Source organism: Eubalaena glacialis, chromosome 19 (assembly GCF_028564815.1).
Source record: "Eubalaena glacialis isolate mEubGla1 chromosome 19, mEubGla1.1.hap2.+ XY, whole genome shotgun sequence".
Taxonomy (NCBI): domain Eukaryota; kingdom Metazoa; phylum Chordata; class Mammalia; order Artiodactyla; family Balaenidae; genus Eubalaena; species Eubalaena glacialis.
Window position 1 is genome coordinate 3,229,060 of NC_083734.1, and position 20,560 is coordinate 3,249,619.

At 49.1% G+C, this 20,560-nt stretch overlaps 1 protein-coding gene across 8 annotated transcripts in view; it reads left to right on the forward strand.

The window, feature by feature from the left end:
• SPECC1 (sperm antigen with calponin homology and coiled-coil domains 1) overlaps window positions 1–20,560 on the forward strand; it is a 245,017-nt gene that overhangs the window by 155,451 nt on the left and 69,006 nt on the right. For 7 of the 8 annotated variants that reach the window (XM_061176653.1, XM_061176657.1, XM_061176655.1 and 4 more), the window contains 3 exons: window positions 11,062–11,269; window positions 13,956–14,029; window positions 14,381–14,559. In XM_061176653.1, coding sequence (XP_061032636.1) covers window positions 11,062–11,269; window positions 13,956–14,029; window positions 14,381–14,559 — 461 coding nt within the window. Of the gene's footprint in view, window positions 1–11,061; window positions 11,270–13,955; window positions 14,030–14,380; window positions 14,560–19,475; window positions 19,730–20,560 lie in introns of those variants that run through there. The other variant, XM_061176660.1, reaches the window with a different exon arrangement.

Here is a 20,560-nt window from a genome sequence, read left to right on the forward strand (position 1 = left end):
GAAGGTCTGTCAGAGTCCAGACAGACTGGGGATGCAGAAATGAGACACCCCCGTTTCTGGCTACAGCAGTTGGATGTGTAGTGGGGATATAGTGAGTCTGATGCGGGGATAAAGAACATCGCAGAGGACAGCCTGGAGTCCAGTGCCCAGAGGAACACCTAGAATAACGTGGATAAAGGAGGTAGTAGTGCCAGAGGACTTGCTGGAAGTGGTGGCAGTAAGCTGAGTCTTGAAGGAATGAGTGAGAGGCATCCAGGTCTCTCGGATACCATGCTTTGGGCACCTAGGAACAGAAAATGAAAACCACCCCAAGTTTCCCCACCAAGTAATGCTATAACCACTATTTTGGTGTTTTCTTCCAGATGTGTGTGTGTGTGTGTGTGTGTGTATCCCACAAGTTAAAACAAATTTTTTTTAGAGTCATCCTGTGTATATTAAGTTTTTAAAAATCTGATGTTTCCTGAGCATATTCTCATCATTAACTATTCTTTGAAACATGATGTTGAAGGCCAGACAGTACTCTGTCCTATAAATATTTCCTAAGTTCTTTGCTAGTCGCCTGTTGTTGAACATTTATGTTCTTTTCCAGTCTTTCAATAGTGTAAATCATTTTTTGTCTCTCTTAGGAAAAATTCCTACTCATTGACTTACTGTGTCAGAGTATGACCGTTTTAAGGACTTTGAATGCATTTGGCCAGATTGGCCGCCAGGAGTGTGACACAGGTGTGCTCCCACCAGCAGAGGGATTCCCTGACCCCTAGCCAACACTTGGTATCAAGTTGTTGGGTCATTCAGATCTGGTTTTCATTTCCGCTTTTACCCTTCCCCTTTTTACTTGGAAAGATCTTCCCCAACCCAGGATCGAATAAATGATCACCACCTTCATTTTTAAAAATAATCCTTTAATCAGTCTGGACCTTTGTTCTGTGGTGAAGATTGCTGGTGATTGTGTGATATTCTTTTTTTTTTTTTTAATAAATTTATTTATTTATCTTTGGCTGCGTTGGGTCTTCGTTGCTGTGCGCGGGCTTTCTCTAGTTGCGGCGAGTGGGGGCTACTCTTTGTTGCGGTGCGCGGGCTTCTCATTGCGGTGGTTTCTCTTGTTGCGGAGCACGGGCTCTAGGCACACGGGCTTCAGCAGTTGTGGCACGCAGGCTCAGTAGTTGTGTCTCGCGGGCTCTAGAGCGCAGGCTCAGTATATGTGGCGCATGGGCTCAGTTGCTCTGCGGCATGTGGGATCTTCCCGGACCAGGGCTCGAACCCGTGTGCCCTGCATTGGCAGGCGGTTTCTCAACCACTGTGCCACCAGGGAAGCCCGATTGTGTGATATTCTGCCCACCCACAGAGCAGTGCTGGAAAAGTGTAGACAGTGGCTTCCAATTTCCTGTTTCCTCTAAGCTCTGGGTCTGTGATTTAGGGGTCCCTTGGTGAGAGAGGTTGAAAACATCTTCCCACCTTATTTCAGAGGCTGTCACTCTTTTAAGAAACAAATTTGCCCTGAACCCCCAGGGGGATTTCTCTTTCCTGCTTCATCTGCCTTAAGAATTGTCACTTGCAACCTGATTCTGGCATTGGGCCGATCTGAATGGTGGGCAGTGTTAGAAGTTTTTATCATTGTGTTCTGAATTCACAGCATTTTATTGAAAGTGTGGAAGCGGTGCCCTTGGCAGGTACTAGCCAGGTGCCCATGTGAACTGTCGGTTGGTAATTTGTAGCTTTACATTGAGATTTCGTGTCTGGAATAATCCCCCCTCTGTTACTCTGTTGCAAAATGTTTGATCTCCCAGGCAACTTTCTTGAAGTCCTCCCTCAGTCCTTCATCTGTCTCTTTGTTATTTCCATTGGCATTACATTAAATCCATGTGTCAGCGAGAAATAATTTGGCATCTTAAGACAATAGCTTATTTTTCTGATCAAAAAGTTGTATATTCATCACAGAAGGTTTAGAAAATACAGAAAAGTTTTAAGAAGAAAATAAATATTACATTTAATCTCACTACTTGGAGGAAAAAAATGCCACTAACATTTTACTCTTTGTCTTTTCAGACATTTTCCTAGGTTAAGCACATTTTGACATGCATACAAACTTGAATTGGCATAATTACAATATTTAATCTTCCTATTCAGGAGAATAGAGTATGTCACTCCACATTCCGTGAACACAAAGACCCAGTTGGATTAGTTTATCAGTTCTCCTATTGATCTGTTTCTGATTAATTTGTTTCTACTTTTATCTTTATCAGTTCTTTCATCCTGCCTTTTGTATATTTCTTTGGTTTCTTCCTAGTTTCTTGAGTAGAATTCTTTGTTCATTTAAGTTTATCCTTTCTTGGTTGATAGTATAAGTATTTAAAGCTATGAATTTGCCCCTTATTATAGCTTTGGCTAAATGAAGACAGTAAAGTCTAGAATCTTCTAGGATAAATGGAGTCTAATTTGGAGAGAAAGAAAAAGCATTTTTTAACATATATGCTTTAAATCAAGCTGTTTGTTATATTATTCGTATATTCCATATCTTTATTAATTGCTTGCTGATTAGAATGATCAAATACTTGACAGTAGGATGAAAAAGGTCCTAGCTAGTATTTTGATATGAGTTGGAGGTAAAAGGTGTGAGGCATGATGTCACAGATCGAGATCTTAGGTCTGTGATTTTGTGCTTGTACACAGAGAAGTTGTAACTTCTAATCTTCATGCCCTTTTCTGTTACATAGGAAAGTAAAACCCAGATCTCCTAGCCTGACTAATAGCTTATTGTAGCCCCACCGAAGCATATCAACTGACCCACCAGCAACTGTGAATTTAGATGATAAGACGTAGGGACTCTTGCCCAAAGGAGACCAGAGCACTTTTAACATAAAACTCTAATGAGGATATAAATGCTGGACCAGCTGGAACGCTTGGGTCCTCCAGACTCAGCTTATGGTTAATTTGGTGACCATGGGCCCCTTCCAAGTGTACAGTAGAAGCGTGATGGTAGAGGGATCCTGGCCTTGTTCCTGATTTAAAGGGAGTGCTTTCAGCATTTCATCATGAAGGATGTCCATGGTAGGCATTGGCTATATACCTTTTATTGAGTTATGCAAGTATTTTGCGAAGAATTAGTGTTTTAACTTCATTGCTTGTTATTTAAAAAAAGGATGGGGATTGAATTTTTCTATATCTACTGTAGATCTTAGACATCTGTAAGATCTATGCAGTAGATCTTGTACATCTACTAAAATCTTATAGTTTTTATATAATCATAATGAGTTTTCTCCTTTAATGTGTGAATGAGGTGGATTAGGGTAACAGACTTACTAAGGCAGTCTGGTGTTAAGCCACTTTTGCATTCCTGGGTAGATTCTGAGTCTCCAGTTCTCAACTGCTTCACTGGACGCTTTGCATAGAACTTTCAAACATAACCTCCTTAAGCAGATGCCAGGGTGGCTCTCCTCTTTGTCACTGAGCAGACTGCGTGGTGCTGAACAGCTCTTGCCCTTGAGCCCTGCATCCGTCCACCCTAATTCTTGGCAGAAGGTGAATATTACGAGAAAAGAACAAAATAACCTATTTACAGAGAGGAAAGGCAACGCCAAACCATTCTGTGACCTTTTAGATTTAGTAAATCTATAGAAGTCTCCAGTTTAGATAAGATACTTAAGTGACTCAGATACTGTTAGAAGAGCCTCGGAAAGGCCTTAAAAGGTACTTTTTTTTGGTACGGGGCGGGGGGGGGGGGGGGCGTGTGTGTCAGTTCCTCATACAGTGAGTGGACAGTTGGTGGGTGTGTTTGTTAATGGTGTGAATGTTTTGTAGGCTTTCTCTTCCTCTCATTTCTTTGTCTTCAGCTAATGTCTTCATTCTTTGAGCTTCTGTGACACCCATTATATAACTTTGCTGGCAGCTTTCTGTGTGAGTGTGTAACCTACCTCTGCACAGCTTTGAGGGAGGGGCTGATTTCCACAGAATCCTGAAGTCTCGGCCTCCTGCGATCGCACAGGTGCCTGCCCCAGCCAGCCAGGGGCGTGGAGTTGGACCACATCGTTGTTTCCAGACTATAATGCAACCCAGGTTTACATTTTTTTGACTTTCAAGTTTTCATTCATTTGGGATCTGGATGTCAAGCTAGAGAATTTATAAGGCTTGGAACCTAGACGTTTTCAGAGAAAACACTGATGTTTTTCCCCCTCCTGAGGTTGAAAGCTTATAGGTGGTATCCTTAGAAATTCAGTTCTTTCTGCAAAAACTCAGGTGTTTTTTCCCGAGGAGTAAGGGGATCGTAAAGAAACACTTGCTGTGCATGGTCGGGGAAAACTAGAGGTGACATGATCATCGTGCAACCAGCGTTGGTCACCAAGGCAGAATAATTAGGGTGGCCACGGGCCACAAACGGCAGAAGCGGAATTTGAGAGGACGGCGTGGCCAAGTGGATGATCCCGTCTCCGGGACTGAGACTAGGACTCTGCCAGGACCGGAGGGACCTGGACCCTGGCTTAAATAGCAGGTGGTCCGTGACGATACCCAGGTGATGCTTTGGACCGTGAGAAACAGACCCCTGGTCGACGTCGGTGCCCGAGCCGGCAGATGCGCGCTCTACTCTGTAACCCAGAGCCTGGGGTCCAGGCGGGGTAACCTCACGGCTCCAGGCTGGCGGCTCCGTGACCCTCTCAGCCCTCCTGCCTGGGGTGCAGGTGAGCGCGACCTCTTCAGCGTCTGGTCCCCACGGTCCCTGCAGGCAGGAGGCTCTCAGTCCCGTGGGAAGAACTCTTCCCTGGGAGCCCCTCAGCAGCCCTCCCTTTATACCTGGTCAGAACTGGGTCACACACCCTCCCTTGGTCACCTTCCCTGAAATCACAGGGTCACAGCCTGATTCCTGAATAAATGGGCGTTCATTCTAAGTAAGAAAAGAAGGGGGAGTGGCCTCTGGGTAGGTGAGCTGTTGCTGCAGCCAGCAGGACTCCGCATGGTCACTTCCCCACCCGTCGGCTTGTCTGCTTTCCCCTCCAGCCTCGCCCCTTCACTGCCCTCCACCCCTATCCCCGCCGGGCACTGGGCGCAGTTCTCGCCCTCAGATGTCTGCGGGGGGGGGGGGGGGCGCTGTGGCTGCCCCCTTCCTCCCCCTGCAGCTCCTGTCTTAAGCTTTCGGTCTCAACTGCAGCGTCCCTTCTTTAGGGAGACCCTCAGCTCTGGGGGGCTGTGGGCTTGTGGACCCAGGTGGCCATGTCCCGGGTGAGCTGGGACCTCTTGCCCGCCCCGGGCACCTCGGAGGTGCTGAGTTGGGCCTGAGCGCCATTCTCTTCTTTAACTTGACCGCAGGGCTGGTCTCTGAAGCCTCTGGCCACCCCAGCGCTTGCCTCCCCGGTGAGATCTTGGGAACCACCTCGGGGAGCATCACAGCCCTGGCTTCTGAAGGTCTCCTCGAGGGTTCCCCGGTGAAATACAGATTTTTACCCTCTTCCTTGAGTTTTCCGTCGCCATTTTTCTTTTTCCAGAACAAAAGTGCAGACTGAGTTAGCCTATTCCCTCTCCCGTGGCAGAGTAGCATTGTAAAAAACTAGTGCAAACGTAGGCCAGAGTGCATGAGACCCGGCTCTCCATCAGCGGTGTCTGCTCAGAACAGGGCCAAGAGTCAGCAGAAGGAGTTTTGGAATAACCAAGTTCGATGTAAAACAAACAACAAAATAACACACACTCATGGTACAGTTACTCAAGCCGTCATACTGCGTACAGTCGTGACATGTGACTTCTTCCATGTATTAAGCACCCGGTAAATGCTTGTTGAGTGAGTGAGTAAATGAATGAAGGAATGAATGTCAGAGAAACTTGCAACAGAATTAGGAGAGAGAGGCTGCTAGAATTTTATATCAGTATGTTAAAAAATAAAAGTTTATCATATTTTAATAACAGCTACCGTTTTAGTAGGCACTCTTAGGGCCTTTAGGTCATTTAATCTCACTTAATCGTCGTAATTTTAGGCTGTAGGTACTGTCATTATCTTTTTTTTTTTCCCGTTGAGGAAACTGAGGCAGCGAATGATTAAGTTACGAGGCTTAATTAATTAACTGATGAAGGCCAGGATTCAAAGTTGGGTCTGACCCCCGAACTCTTATTCTTAATCCCTGACTTATACTGCTTCCTGGTTACTTGAAAATAAAGACGAGAGAGAAAGAACCATCGAAAGCAGACCTAAGGGCTCAAATACACTGTAGTCTTATGGCCAAAGCCCTTGGGTTTGAAGAGAGCAACCTGTTGGGTCTCGATGAACTAGGAGAAATTTTCTTACGTGTAAACACAGTAGAGAAGTCCACAGCGAAAAGCTGAGTCATCAAGACACGTCCTCTTGTTTGATTTATAACCTGAATCCTGAGGGGAGTCGGGGTTACTCAGGTGTGTTGGTGGGGCGGGGACAGCGGGAATGTCGCAGGGAGAGAACAGTAAGTTCTCGGCAGCCGATCAAGGAAGTGGTTTGCAGTTGCTGAGTGCACGGTGGCCACCTGCGGTGGGCCCGGAGGAGACCCAGTCGAGAGCTTTGAACTGTTCCCTCAAGCCAGCGGGAGCCTCTGAAGAATTTTTTTTTATTGAGATACAATTCATATAAAGTGTACAGGTCTGTGGGGTTTAGTATATTCTCCGGGTTGTGCAGCCGTCCCCACAGTCGCTTTTAGAGCGTATTTATCACCTTGTACCTGGGAGCAGTCCCCTCCTCGGCATCCCCTCCCTCCAGCCCCTGGCAACCACGGCTGCTCTATTTTCTGTCCCTGCAGATCTGTCTGATCTGGACGTTTCATCTAAATGGAATCGCAGTGTGTGGCCTTTTGCGTCTGGCTTCTTTCCCTTGACATGATGTTTTCGAGGTTCATCCGCATCGTACCGTGAGCCAGAATTTCATTCCTGCTTAGAGCTGAGCGATAGTCCGTTGTCCGGACGGACCACGTTGTGTTTATCCCTTCGTCAGTTGGTGGACAGGCGGATCGTTTGGGGGTGTGCAGGATAGAGGAGGGGTTCAGTTCATTGCAGATCTGTGGTTTTGCTGCTTACCGTGAGGTGGGGTGTCATGGAACACGGAGCAGGTTTGAGGAGGGACGGCTGTCAGATGTGGGGGTGGTGGAGCCAGAAGGGAGGTCCAGGCCGGCAAAGCCCGGCTGCTCTCGGAACCTGCCGACCCAGCCACGGGCGGATGCTGAGGCCGGACGGGGATGCCTCCGAGTCCAGGAGACCCCTCTGTTCTCGTGCCCGAGGACCCCTTGCCCCTCCGGTATCTGAGACACAGGAAGAATACAAGTAGCAGAACACCCTGCATTTCCCTTTGCTGGGGTTCGCAAAGCGTCTCAGCGGCGTCAGGGGAGGACACATCCTTGCAGGTGGGGTGGGTAGGATTCTAAACTTTCCGTCACCACCCTCTGCACGTGTAGACGACCCTCACCCACCGTGGTCAGATCACCTGGCGGTGAAACCATCCCAACCACTTGTCACTTCCCTGGGAGAGAATCTAGGGGTGTGTGTGGTGCCCCCCGTGGCCAGCCCAGGAATGCTCTGTAATATCTGCGGGGGGCGGGGGGCGCCCCCAGGGCCCCCAGGACCGAAGCCCTCCTTCCCCGAGCGCCCCGCTGGAGCCCCTCTCCAAACCTGCCCTCTGTGGGGAGAGCCACCTCCTTCCCGGGGTGACCGCCCCCATGGCTAATCCACTGGGGTTGAGGGCGTGGAGAAAGGCCTGGCCCCGGCTTCGGTGTGGGGCAGCCCTGGAGGGCGTCCTGGGGCAGAGCCGCCCTGGGAGGAGCCGAGCCCCCCGCTGTGACCACCCCACCGCTCCCTGCCTCTGCTGCCAGCCCTGCAGGTGCGGGTCTCCACAGTGCTCCCGGGTGAGTTCCTTGTGCATAGCCCAGAGATCTCAGGGTCTGTTTCCCTGGGAACAGGCCTGTGACAATAGCGGGTCCTCAGTTTCAGTGTCTGACAGGCCAGAGGAAAGGTGGTGAGCCTTGCTGAGATCCCAGCCCCGTCCGTCCGTCCGTCCGGCTCAGGCTGAGCCCCGCAAGACAGTCCCTCCCGAGTGGTCTCTGCTGCCACCTGCCTTGGGTGGTTGTCAGAGCACTGGGGGCCGGCTTTAAGCGCCCCCTTTCCCGGGCTCCCGGGGAATTCATTTGACATATTTGTGATGCAATTCTGCGCGGCCCATTTCTAGAGAAAGTTGACTTCTGAAGAGGAGAGGCGCTTGGAACGCGTGAGTGATTTCTCACTTTAAAGGGAAGCGTTGGAAAGAAACCACGTCGCCGGGTGTGTGAGTGCGGAGTGCGGTTCTCGGACTAGGGAAGCTGGACTCAGGGGAAGTGGCTGGGTGCGGGGGCAGCTGGACCCCGACAGTCGCCAGGGGCAGGGTGCTGGCCTGAGCGGCTGAACAGACTGTTCTTTTCAAATGATTTAATCTTTCTCTCTCTCCGTTAGTTACTCTGTGAGAGGAATATAACAGTACCTCCCTGTTACTACCGAGCCCCTGCGGGAGGAGTTGTGAAGCTACTTAGGGTTTTTCTTTTTCTTCTTCTTTTAAATAAAAGAGCTTTCCAGAATACATGGCTAAACTTGAGAGAATTATCCCAAAATCGAGACGGAAGAGCGATGTGTGTAATTTGGAAGGGTGCACTGGCTTATGGGTTGGCTGACCTCAGCCGTGCTCGGCACACATCACAGGGGCCCCTCCCCGCCCCTGACCTTACGCTGGTGCCTGCGCTCATGACCCCAACACGGAGGACGTAACGGGAGGCCAGAGCCGCTGAGAGGCCGGCAGCCGGTGCTGCATGCAGAGACCCTCCTCAGGCCCCCGGCCTTGCCTCACCTGGTCCCATCCTCCCGTTTTAGTCCCAGCCAAGTAATGGGCGTGTTTCTAGACCCCAGGGGAGCAGCCCTCAGCCTGAGGGTTCCATGATGTGGAGACCGGCCACTCTGCAGAAGAAAAGCCAGGCCTGACTCGGGATGCAAGACTCACAGGTGCCCTCCGTGGCTGCTTTTTAAAGGCTGCCAGACGTCAGCCTTCTAGTAGCTAAGATGCAGTGGCTCTTTCTCCTTAAGAGTTGCCTTCCATTTATTAAAGTAGCTATCGTAGAACATAAGACTTCTGGTCTTTTCCATGTGTTGTAAGTTTCTTGGACCTGTATTATCATTTAATGTGCATACACGAAGACAGAGAGAAATAATAGTTTTCTTCGCATGCCTACCATGTGCCAGGCACTGTGATAAACTTGTGAAGTGCACTGTTTCATTTAATTGTTCAGATGAGGAAACTGAGGCAGGGAGCTGGAAGGATACAGGGCTTGGTCTGGCAGAACTGGGATTTAAACTCTGCAGTCTGGCTCTGGGCCTGCAGCCTCCGTCCCTTGGATGTCACACAGCAGCCTTCAGGCTCCTGACCCCCCTGCAGCGATGGGCATGGCCCTCCAGAGCCACCCTTTCTCCCTATCACTCTCCCCCTTACCTTGCCCACACCGGCGCTCCCTCCCTCTCCTCTCTCTCTCTCTCTCTCTCTCTCTCTCTCTCTCTCTCTCTCTCTCTCTCTCTCTCTCTCTCTCTCTCTCTCTCGTCTCCTCCCTTCTTCCCTTCCTTCCTTATTTATCCTTTGTCACAAGCTCCCAGTTGAAAACCAGTGCAATACTGCCCTCCAGTGTTTGTTTATTCATTCATCAGCTACTCATTAGATGCCTCCTATGGGTCTGACAGTGTCGGCACCAGGGATACACCGGGGAAGACTGGAGACGGGCTCTGTCCCCACAGAGCTTACAGCCCGCAGGTTTCGTACATTAAATGCAATTGGAAAAAAATTGTATCATATATGGAGACCCCCTCTCCCAAATCTAGTAAGAAATCTGTTAGGTATCAAGCTTATGTTACCTACCAAATATATAGTTATTTAATAACAGAGAACTACAGAAACAGGGTATAGTTCATAATAATAAAATGATTAGTATATTCAGACAATAGAACACTATGCAGCATCTAAAGTAGTGACTTAGGGAATCCCCTGGCAGTCCAGTGGTTAGCACTTGGCGCTTTCATGGCCGAGGGGCCCGGGTTCAATCCCTGGTTGGGGAACTAAGATCCCACAAGCCTCGTGGCACGGCCAAAAAAAAAAAAAAGAATAAAGCTTTCTTAAAAAAAAAAAAAAAGTACTGACCAGAGCAATGTGTATCATCATGAATACATCTCAAAAACATAGTTGAAAACAAGTTACAGAAGTGTAATCAGCGTAGCATATAACAGGACACAGTATAATACAGGACAAGAGCATCTTACCATAGGATACAATGCAGTATAATACAGTGCCCTGCAAAAGCTTAATACAGTGTAATATCATTTGTGTCAAAATTTAAAAACATCCAGAACAATACTGTGTATTATCATGGGCACGTCCACATATAGTAAACCTGAAAAACCATTCGAGGAAAAACCACTTGCCAATTTTTGGACACTCTCTGGTGTGGGAAGGAAGGTTGAGGCTTTAACAAACGTTAAAAATTTCGCAGACGTGGCAAAATTTAACCATCGGTTCGTCTGTTTTGGTGCCTGGTTACGGTCACCTTTGGTGCTTTTCTGTATATTGAGAACGTTCGCTGATTAAACTTGAACAGGTGAAATGGGCGTGCTGTGCGCTTCTCCGTGTCTGGCGTGTGCACGTTTCTGGCATTGCTGTCCCATGGATGTTCCTCTAAAGAAACACTGTAGCTACAGAGGTTTGGGGTGTGCGGGGAGGTGTCAGCCTCCTGGGGCCCCAGCAGGGGGCGCGGCGGCCTAGCGGACGCGAGGCGGCTGGGCAGCACTGCGGAAGGGGCAGGAAGGGAGGGTATTTAATAAGCACGTGCAGCTTTCCGTAGGCTGTAGGCAGGGGCCCAGAATCCCCCCGTTTGGCCACTTAACATCCATCACGTTCCTCTGCACGTCTGTTGCCTTGGCTGTTTCCGAGGCTCAGGATACAGAGACGGTGCCAGGCACACACGTGCCCAGAGCTTCCTCTGCCGCTGCATCGATGGGCCTGACGCTGACGTGGGGGGAGCTTTTTCCTGTCCAGGTGACCAGGGAACCGTCCTTTTCTTCCAGGTGGAAAAGGATTATTCTTACCTGAAGGAGGTCTGCGATCATCAGGCAGAACAGCTGAGCAGAACCAGCCTGAAGCTGCAGGAGAGAGCGTCGGAGAGCGACGCGGAGATCAAGGACATGAAGGAGACCATCTTCGAGCTGGAGGACCAGGTGGAGCAACATCGAGCGGTCAAGTTACACAACAAGCAGCGCATTGGCGAGCTGGAAGGTCGGTGGACCCGAGCCCCGGGCGGCGTGGGTCGGTGCGGGGGGGGGGCTGCTGCCGAGAGGTCTTCCTCCTGCGTGTGCTGTGGTCTCCTGGGAAGAACGGCAGGTAAAAGAGGCAGGATCATCAACCTCCTTGACTGAGCCGCAAAGCAGGTGATACAGAAGAAAGCCTGTGGATCGTGGGCGGACAGTGTGTGGAGTTAGGGGCACCGCGTGTGAGCCGCTGCCGACCACACGGCGGGTGCCAACAGGTGTTGCCATTGGGCTCTGATGGATAGAAAGGTAGGGGGCAGGGGGTCGGACTGATTCAAACGGCCTGTGCTCCTGGCCTCGGGAGAAAACAATTCCAGCATGGGCCCCATGGATGGTTGGTATCAAATGACTCATAGATGTTACCCACTTCTTACTGAAGAGGCACCAGTATATGGCTTACTTGTGAACTGGTTGCTTGTTTTGAATAGGGAGGGATGTTTGTCAGAGATTAGTTAAACGTTGCCTGCCTTGTCCAAATAAGCCTTATCAAATGATCGCATCTAATGTGTTTTCCCTTCATAACAAAAGAATTAGCTTGCAGAGCTTTTAGTGACAATAGCACGGCTGGTGGCCTGAAAAGTTCCCCCACGGGTACAGCCCATCCTGATTATTTGAGGAACCCTTATTTTCGAATTCACCTGCTCACCCAGACCGACTTGTAACCTCCAAAATCAGTACTCACAGCGCTCCCACTGCCTCTGGCGCCCGTGCAGAGCAGTGGAAAGCTTGAGGCTCACAACGTGGAAAACATCGGGACCAGAGGCCTGCGGGAACGTAACCTGTCTTTGCCGCGGGAGCTGATCCCGTGCGCCTGGCGACTGTACGTACCTGCTTCGACCGTGGCACCTGGCCGCGTAGTCTACGCCTCGGTCCGGTGGTCGCGTCACAGCTACTTCGTGTGCAATGTGGGGGTGACGACAGGACATTCAGCATCACTGTCACCCAGGCTCTTCTCAGAGGTCACACCTGAGAGTACAGCAGAACACCCGACGCCGGACCAGACAAGTACAAGGCCAAACAGGAGGAGACCTGTTTTGTTTGTATTTTGTTTGTTTTTGCTTCAGTGATTTATTGTTGTCGAGAATTCGGTCGTGCTGTCCCCAAATCCTAAAAAGTCAGCACAGACACACCAAGAAAGCAGCATGTAATTACTGTCCAGAGCACATGTCAGGCCCACTCCCTCTGGTTACATCATAATGTGTCCAAGACTGAAAAGAGCAATGACGGACCTGCATCTTTTGAGAAGCCGTTAACGTCTGTTGGGGACGTTAGGGTGTTGATAGGTGTCTTTTCACCAGGAGACGCGGGGACACGAAAATCCATCTCGAGATAAACCGCTCTTCCCCCTTAAGACCCTTCAGAGGAAGGGACAGAAAGATAAAAAGAAGTTAAGGAGCGCTGTCTTTTTCTGCACCGTTGACCCCAAACACAAATCCTCAGACCCCACGTGTGAACCTGAGCTGCTGGGGTAGAACGTGACCACGTGTGGGTTTTCTGAAGCTTTTCTGGTAATTCCGGTTCGTATCCTTAATAGACAAGGACAGCTTTGGAGGGACCGTGAGGACCCACTGGAGAACTTACACTACGTGTAACGGACGCGATCAGATTTAAACTGAGCGACTCTTGACAGCAACGTGGAGAGAACTAGAGACAGAGAGGGACTGAGGATTTTTTTTTTTAAGTTTCTAATTCAATTTTATTTTATTTTATTTTTTTGATGTAGAATATTGTATGTGTTACGGGTGTATAAGATAGTCAGAATTTTTGAAGTGTTAGTCCATTTATAGTTATTATAAAATATTGGCTATATTTCCCATGTTGTAAAATATATCCTTGTAGCTTATTTTATATCTAATAGTTTGTACCTCTTAATCCCCAGCCCCTATATTGCCCCCGCTTTCCTCTCCCCACTGGTAACCGCTAGTTTGTTCTCTATGTCTGCGAGTCTGCTTCTTTTTTGTTGTATTCACTAGTTTGTTGTATTCTTTAGATTCCACGTGTAAGTGAGATCATAGAGTATTTGTCTTTCTCGTTCTGACTTATTTCACTGAGCATAACACCCTCCAAGTAAGATGTTCTTTACTAGGGAAAGGAAGTCCAGTCCCCAGTGGAGCTGTTGACGTACACCCGCCAGACCCTTGTCACCCTGGGAGATTCTGAGTCTGTGGGTCAGAGTCTGGGGCTTGAACATCTGCTCTTTTGGAAAGCTTCCCAAGTGATTCAGAGTTTTAACTGCAGTTAAGTCCCACGGCTGTAGAAACTGACCTAAAAGTCACAACAGTAATAACCAGCCATATCCGCTGTTACGCAAAAGCCCTCCCTTCACCTCACGGTGATGAAGGACGTTCAGGATGCCGCGTGCACTTCCAGGGAGGCAGAGAGTAAGTGTGTGAGTGTGAGCCGCTGTTTGCTCTCTTCCCGGAGCTCTGTGAGGCTGTGCCCTAACCTCACACCACCACTTTCCCGAATCATCCCGCTCTCTCTTGGAGGAGCCCCCGCCTCTGGCTCCCGTGCTCAGGACGCTGAGATGCGGCCCTGGCAGAAGGGGTGGGCTTCAAAGCCTGTTGCAGGATCTGGGTCTGCTCTGCTTCCGAGCTTAGCTTCTCCCCAGAGTCTCGAGACTTTTCCAACTCTGTCTGCCTGTTCATTTCCAGGCAATGTGATGAAACTGGAGGAACAGAAGTCGGACCTGGAGAGGCAGCTGAAGACTCTGACGAAGCAGATAAAGGTGAGACGCGGTCACGGCAGGGATGGGACGTCCGCCATCATTTTACTGGAAGTGTCCCTAAGTTAACTTAGGTTTGGACACCTCTGAGAGGTACCCTGATGACTCTCTGGCCCGCTGTGTATAGCAGGTTTGCAGGGCCCGGGCCCTGGAACCACGAACGGTGTGGCCGGGAGGGAAGTTCAGGCGGCCTTGATTTCAGGACGGGCACTCTGACACCCGAGGGTGCAGCCCCGCCTGCGCCTTTTCCCGCGGCAAGGCTGCTACAGCCAGCCTCGCCCGGGGACCCACCCGGGGCCCCGCAGCCCCTGCCCGGGGGCCGGTCTGACGCGGGCGGGACTGTGGCTCTTCCAGGACGAGACGGAGGAGTGGCGGCGCTTCCAGGCTGACCTGCAGACAGCGGTGGTGGTGGCCAATGACATCAAGTGCGAGGCCCAGCAGGAGCTGCGTGCTGTCAAGCGGAGGCTGCTGGAGGAGGAGGAGAAGAACGCCCGGCTGCAGAAGGCCCTGGGGGACGCGCGGGCCCGCGGCAGGTGGGTCAGTGCCGCAGGCACCCGGGGCTGGGCCCACCTGCTGTCCTGGCTGGGGCTGCCGGCATCCACGCACGTGTTGCTGGGTGTCTGTCCTGAGCCCTTCCCTCCCCTCCAGGTCCCTCTGCCCCAATCCCCGGCCAGGGAATAACTAACCCCACGGCCAGGGAATAACTAACCCCACGGCCAGAGAATAACTAACCCCTGGCCAGGGAATAACTAACCCCACGGCCAGGGAATAACTAACCCCACGGCCAGGGTATAACTAACCCCCGGCCAGGGAATAACTAACCCAGGCCAGAGAATAACTAACCTGTGGCCAGGGAATAACTAACCCCCGGCCAAGGAATAACTAACCCCCGGCCAGGGAATAACTAACCCCACGGCTGGGGTATAACTAACCCCCGGCCGGGGAATAACTAACCCAGGCCAGGGAATAACTAACCCCCGGCCAGGGAATAACTAACCCCCGGCCAGGGAATAACTAACCCCGGCCAGGGAATAACTAACCCCCGGCCAGGGAATAACTAACCCCACGGCTGGGGTATAACTAACCCCCGGCCAGGGAATAACTAACCCAGGCCAGGGAATAACTAACCCGTGGCCAGGGAATAACTAACCCCCAGCCAGGGAATAACTAACCTCACGGCCAGGGTATAACGAACCCCACGGCCAGGGCATAACTAGCTCCACGGTAGAAATATTCCACCCAGCACCGTCACCGCCATTCCCAGTGGTGAGAAAGCTTGTCACTCGAGGGGACAAAGTTTTAGCCAAGTCCCATCCAGGTTTGGAGGAGAGGATGCTCTTACATCTCACTGTTGGTCCGGGCAACTCATGTCGGTCACCCTCGCCCAATGGGAGAAACTTGACCGCTTCCTGGGGCCTGGCCACCAGGTGGAGGCCTCACCGTCCTGGCCCAGGACCTGCTTCTGTATTAGCAGCCCCCGTGGTCTCCCTGCAGAAGACCTTGAAATAAGCCACTTTATTAAAAAGGGTGAGCGTGGAGAACATACGTCCGGCTGATACGTGATTCCCTTCTGCTCTCGAGGGGGACAGCACAGTCCGTTACCCAAGCAGGCCCTTCTTAGCAGCGAGCTCTCAGAATAAGCTGTTCCCAAAGTGAGCCCAGAGTTGGTTATTGTTTAAAATTTAAATGGTTTACAAACAAGACTATCAACAGTATTCTAGGCTTCAGCTAATGCAGTGCTGTCTTTTTCCCAATCAGGAAGAGATGTCCTTGACATTGAGATTCTTGGTTATTAGAAGTTATTTTGAATTTCTCTCAACATAAAATGTAGTAGAATTTAAAAATCAGATTTATTAAGTTCTGGATGCAGATTTGTACAGTTTGCCCTTTTTACCTGTTTTCCAGGGTTGACAGGGGCTGGATTCCGAGCCTCTGGGTCTGATATAGTATCATGAAGTTCACAGCAGTGGAAGGAGTAGATTTCTGCTCAGAATTCTCTTTTGATTCTCTTACCAAACTTACTTCAATCAATCTGGCGGCCCTTTGTTTATGAAAATCAAGATCATAATTTTATAGTCACACCTATACCCTCTGGCCACCAAAAGCACGTGAATTTTAAGGGAGAAGCAGAATAGGAAAACTAGATTTCATAGTGTTCCCTATTGAAATGATTGTGAGGTCATTCTGGTTTGCTTTGGTGTCTGCTTTTGTTATTTGTCCATATGTCTTGCTTTTCTATTGTGTGTCTTTGGAAGAGGAATCACGTCATAACCTGCATTGCTTCATATATATGTGAATTTACAGATAAATGATAAAAGACAAGCCTTGAGTTTAAGAGGTGGCCCTAAATAAGTTATTGTATGGGATGCTGCATTTCTTACTTAGATTCTAAGATACAGGTCAGATTATACAATTCGAACCCTGATACCATAGGAAATCTGCATGCGTCTTGACAGTTTAGGGCCTCATGTGCTACATCCAACATTTTCAAACTTAGGGTCACTTTTTTTTTCAAACACAGTATGTTTCTCTTTTGATTTTCAAGTGATTTGCAAACCTACCTCCTAATTCCAGCAGTTTAATCCCTTATCACAAAATGTTTCAAAATTCGAGAACTGACACCAGTTCAGAACATGGCATGTTACTGAAACCCTGCAGGCGTCCGTGGGTTTCTTGGCTGTCATTGTCCTTCAGATGATTGCCAGAGTGGTTTCTTGTCTGATTTTGTGCTGCCCCGGCTAGCTGCCCCTTCTAAAGCATTGGCTATTGGAAAGTTACTTGCTGATGGCTCCACCTCTTCCTGAACCTACCACGTGAGCCAGACTTGCAGCCAGCTCACACCCTCCGAGGTCCCAAAGCCGCAGAGTGTTTCCATCTTGGCTGCCTGGGTTCTTGACTTTGACAGTCTTCTGACGAGAACTCAGAAGTCCTTCTCGGTTAAGCCACAGCCAAAGAACTTGCAGAAAATTCTCTGATGGGGTCCTCCAAGTACAACCAAGAGAAAGTAAGAGCATCAGAAAAGCGACTTGATCGTGACCCTGGATGGACTGATTCACATTCTCATCAACTGGCATTCGAGAGATCATAGGCCAGTAGGCAGGCAGGTGGGGTGCCTGGGTGTGAAGGCAAGTTAGCGTTTATTACCAAGAACTCAATAGTTAAAGTGGAACGTTACTTAACGTAGTAGTTTTAGATGATTCTAAAGCTTAGCTCATTAGCCATCTTCAATCCTGTGATGTTTTCAGAGGTATTTTTATTTTGGAGTCAGAATAACTGTTATTAAGACACATGGGAAAATGAGGCTCTGGTCTCATCTTTGCCACAAACTGGCAAGGTTTTCTTCCCAGACCGAGCTCCTTCCTCTCTTAAATGAGAAGGTAAGGGCTTCCCTGGTGGCACAGTGGTTAAGAATCTGCCTGCCAATATAGGGGACACGGGTTCGAGCCCTGGTCGGGGAAGATCCCACAGGCCGTGGAACAACTAAGCCTGTGCGCCACAACTACTGAGCCTGCGCTCTAGAGCCCGCAAGCCACAATTGAGCCCGCATGCCACAGCTACTGAAGCCCACACGCATAGAGCCCGTGTTCCGCAACAAGAGAAGCCCGTGCACCACAACGAAGAGTAGCCCCCGCTCGCCGCAACTAGAGAAAGCCCACGCACAGCAACGAAGACCCAACGCAGCCAAAAAATAAATAAATAAATAAATAAATTTATTAAAAAAAAAGGAGAGAAGGTAAGAGTAGGTCGGATTTTAAGACCCCCCCCAAGCTCTGTTCTGAGACTGGTTGGTCAGGGGGCCTTTCTCTGATGGGGGAGTCAGGGACACATGTGCTCCCAGTACCATGTTCCCAGCGCAAGCCTTGGATCTCCCTTACACAGTGGCATCTCCGTATTGTAGCTGGGCCGTGGACCTCCTCTTTCTCTTCCAGAAATTTGAACAAACCCGTGTAATTTTTGTGGACCTGAAAATGATCTGTTTCACCAGACACATAAATTATTGGATGGAAGGATAATGAATAACTTTTTCAACTCTGGCTGCTTCTTGTTTTGAACCATTCAGAGAAATACAATGAAATTGAAACTTTCACCAAAGTTAAAACATCAGACCTTTTTCCTGAAAAGTTGAGTCCTTGGGATTCAGAGAACACACGTGCAGCTCGACTTAATGCCTTGATGGGCCACATGCAGCCTTTCTAACAGAAGACACTGTCGGTGATATGTACATGACATGGGCGTCTCAAAGAGTAGCAGGGAGAGACCTTTGTGTGCCTTCTGTTACTCTGACACAGTATGGACCACTGTTTTTAGGGTGACTCATTCGATTTTTGCTGTATGTATCATATGACACCAATAAGCAGCCTCTTAAAGAGTTAAACACACTGAATGTCTGTGCCTAAATAACTGTATCAGTTTCTAAAATAGAACGTCGAAGGTTCGCAGTGTGTTTAGCTTGTACCACTGGTTCTCTCGTTGTCACCTCTGAACTGAGCAGCATGGCGGCCGGTCACTGCCAGCCTCTCTGGAATTGGCTTTTAACTCTGTGTGTGCACACGTGCATTCTGCCCTGACGTCAGTTGTGTGCCTGTGCGCCCTGTGTGTTGTTCGTACAGCTGTAATGTGTCACGGCCGCTCGCTGGGTGTCTGGAGCTGTCGCTGGAGAGGGAAAGTAGGAAGTTGGAGGCATAGCTTCTTGGGTCACTGAGATGACTTGTCCGGCTCTCTCCCTGTGGATGCTTTGATACAGCATCTCCGGCCCTCCAGCGAGGGGGCCAGTTCTCGTGGGGATTCCTGAGCAGTTTCCGAGCGAACCTCACATGCGAACCTCCAACTGTTGGGGGCCTCTGGCATTTTATTTGCCCCTCGAAGTAGAAACCGGTCCTCTGGTATCCCAACAAGCATAATCCTTTCACTCTCATATGACATTTTTTCATAGCTTCGATTTGCACCTGTGGTATTAGAGCTGTAGCCTATGATTCTAAAGAGCTACGTCTGCTTCCCTGCTCCCAGGCCCCTGTCTTTACAGATTTGCTTTGAGAAGTGGGCGTGAGCTTCCCGGAAGCCTTTAGAATGTGTATACTGTAATAGTAAAAGAAATCTTTTTTTTTTTTTTTTTTTTTTTTGGCCTTAACTGTAGGACAGTAGAGGGAAGCACGAGCCATTCTGTCAATCACAGGGGCCTGATTTGGTTGGTCTTGGACATCTCTGCCGACACCCTTGTCTGTTGGTGACGGTCTAGTGGGAGGAGCCCGGCGTGTTGAAGTTTTAGCATTTTCTCTGTCTGAAGACCTTTGACTTCCAAAAGAGATGGGGACAGTCGAAATTCAGATGTGCTGCTCTGAGCTTTTCCCCGTGGACAGCGCCAGCTGTTAGCCCTTGTGTGTGTAGACTAAGGTCGTGTTGCGTTAAGTAACACCTTTACCAGCCTTTGCCTCCCGTTTCTATTTTCCAGCTCCATGGTCTCTGTCAGCTATAGCACAGCAGGTGGTGGAAGAGAGGCCGCCCAGCCCTTGCCATGATGGGAAACCACAGCCATTTCTGTGTGAAAGGGGGAATGTGTAGAGGAGAAATAACCTTTTGATAAAGAACCAAACGGTCTCCTTAGAACAGCCATTGTTGCCCAGAGTCATTGTCATCAAGTCTCTTTACCTTTTTTTTTTTTTTTTTCTTTTTGCATTTTGGAGTCAACTCTGCACAAAGATGATCCTTCCCTCTTTTTTTTTTTTTTTCTTTATTCTTCTCAGAAGATTCAGCAGTCTTTTGTTTGGAGCACAAAATAAAGTTGTTCTGCAAAACAAAGTCTGTCGTGAAAAAATTTTTGAGATGCAGCCAGAGTGCTGAGCGAGGGCTGTGGCGTTGCACGTGCAGAGTGAATGCAGCCCAGGCTGTGCTTTACTTTTTTGGAGTTTATTTTTATGTTTCCTTTTGAATACAGTGTCTGATAAGCTTGGAATTAACACTGTTTTAGGTGAAATAGGAAGCCGTCTGCATGACCTCTCGTTCTGAAGAAGTTGGAAAGTTCTGCTTCCTCTGTGTCAAGTCTTGATTTCACCTTTTCAAGCTGGGGTCTGACTTCCTTAAGCTCGTCTGAAACAAGCCACCACCATGTTTTGGGCTGATTTCCAAAATCTCTTTGGGGTTCAATATGCATAGATGTTTGCTTGATCATAAAGGATGTAGTTGAATCAGATAAGTTTCTGTGGTGACGGTGCTAATTGGAATTGAACTGAGAACTAACGAACAACGACAAAAGCCTCGTGAATAAAACTCACCCTGGAAATCTAAAGACTTTTTCAATCCAGAAGCATATAACTCAGCGGGATCCAAGATTCAAAGTGTGACTTGAAACTCTTGGAAGTACGTACGTTTGTGAGGATCTGGGTCCAATTCAGCAACCTCCGTCAGGCAGAACTCATTGCAGCTCTCGTGTGAAGAACTTCTAGACCATTAGCTACGTCATCAGGAAGGTGAGACAAGATGGGATCCACGGAAGATTAGGAACAGGAAAGCCCTTTAATTCAGGAGGACATTGTGGGT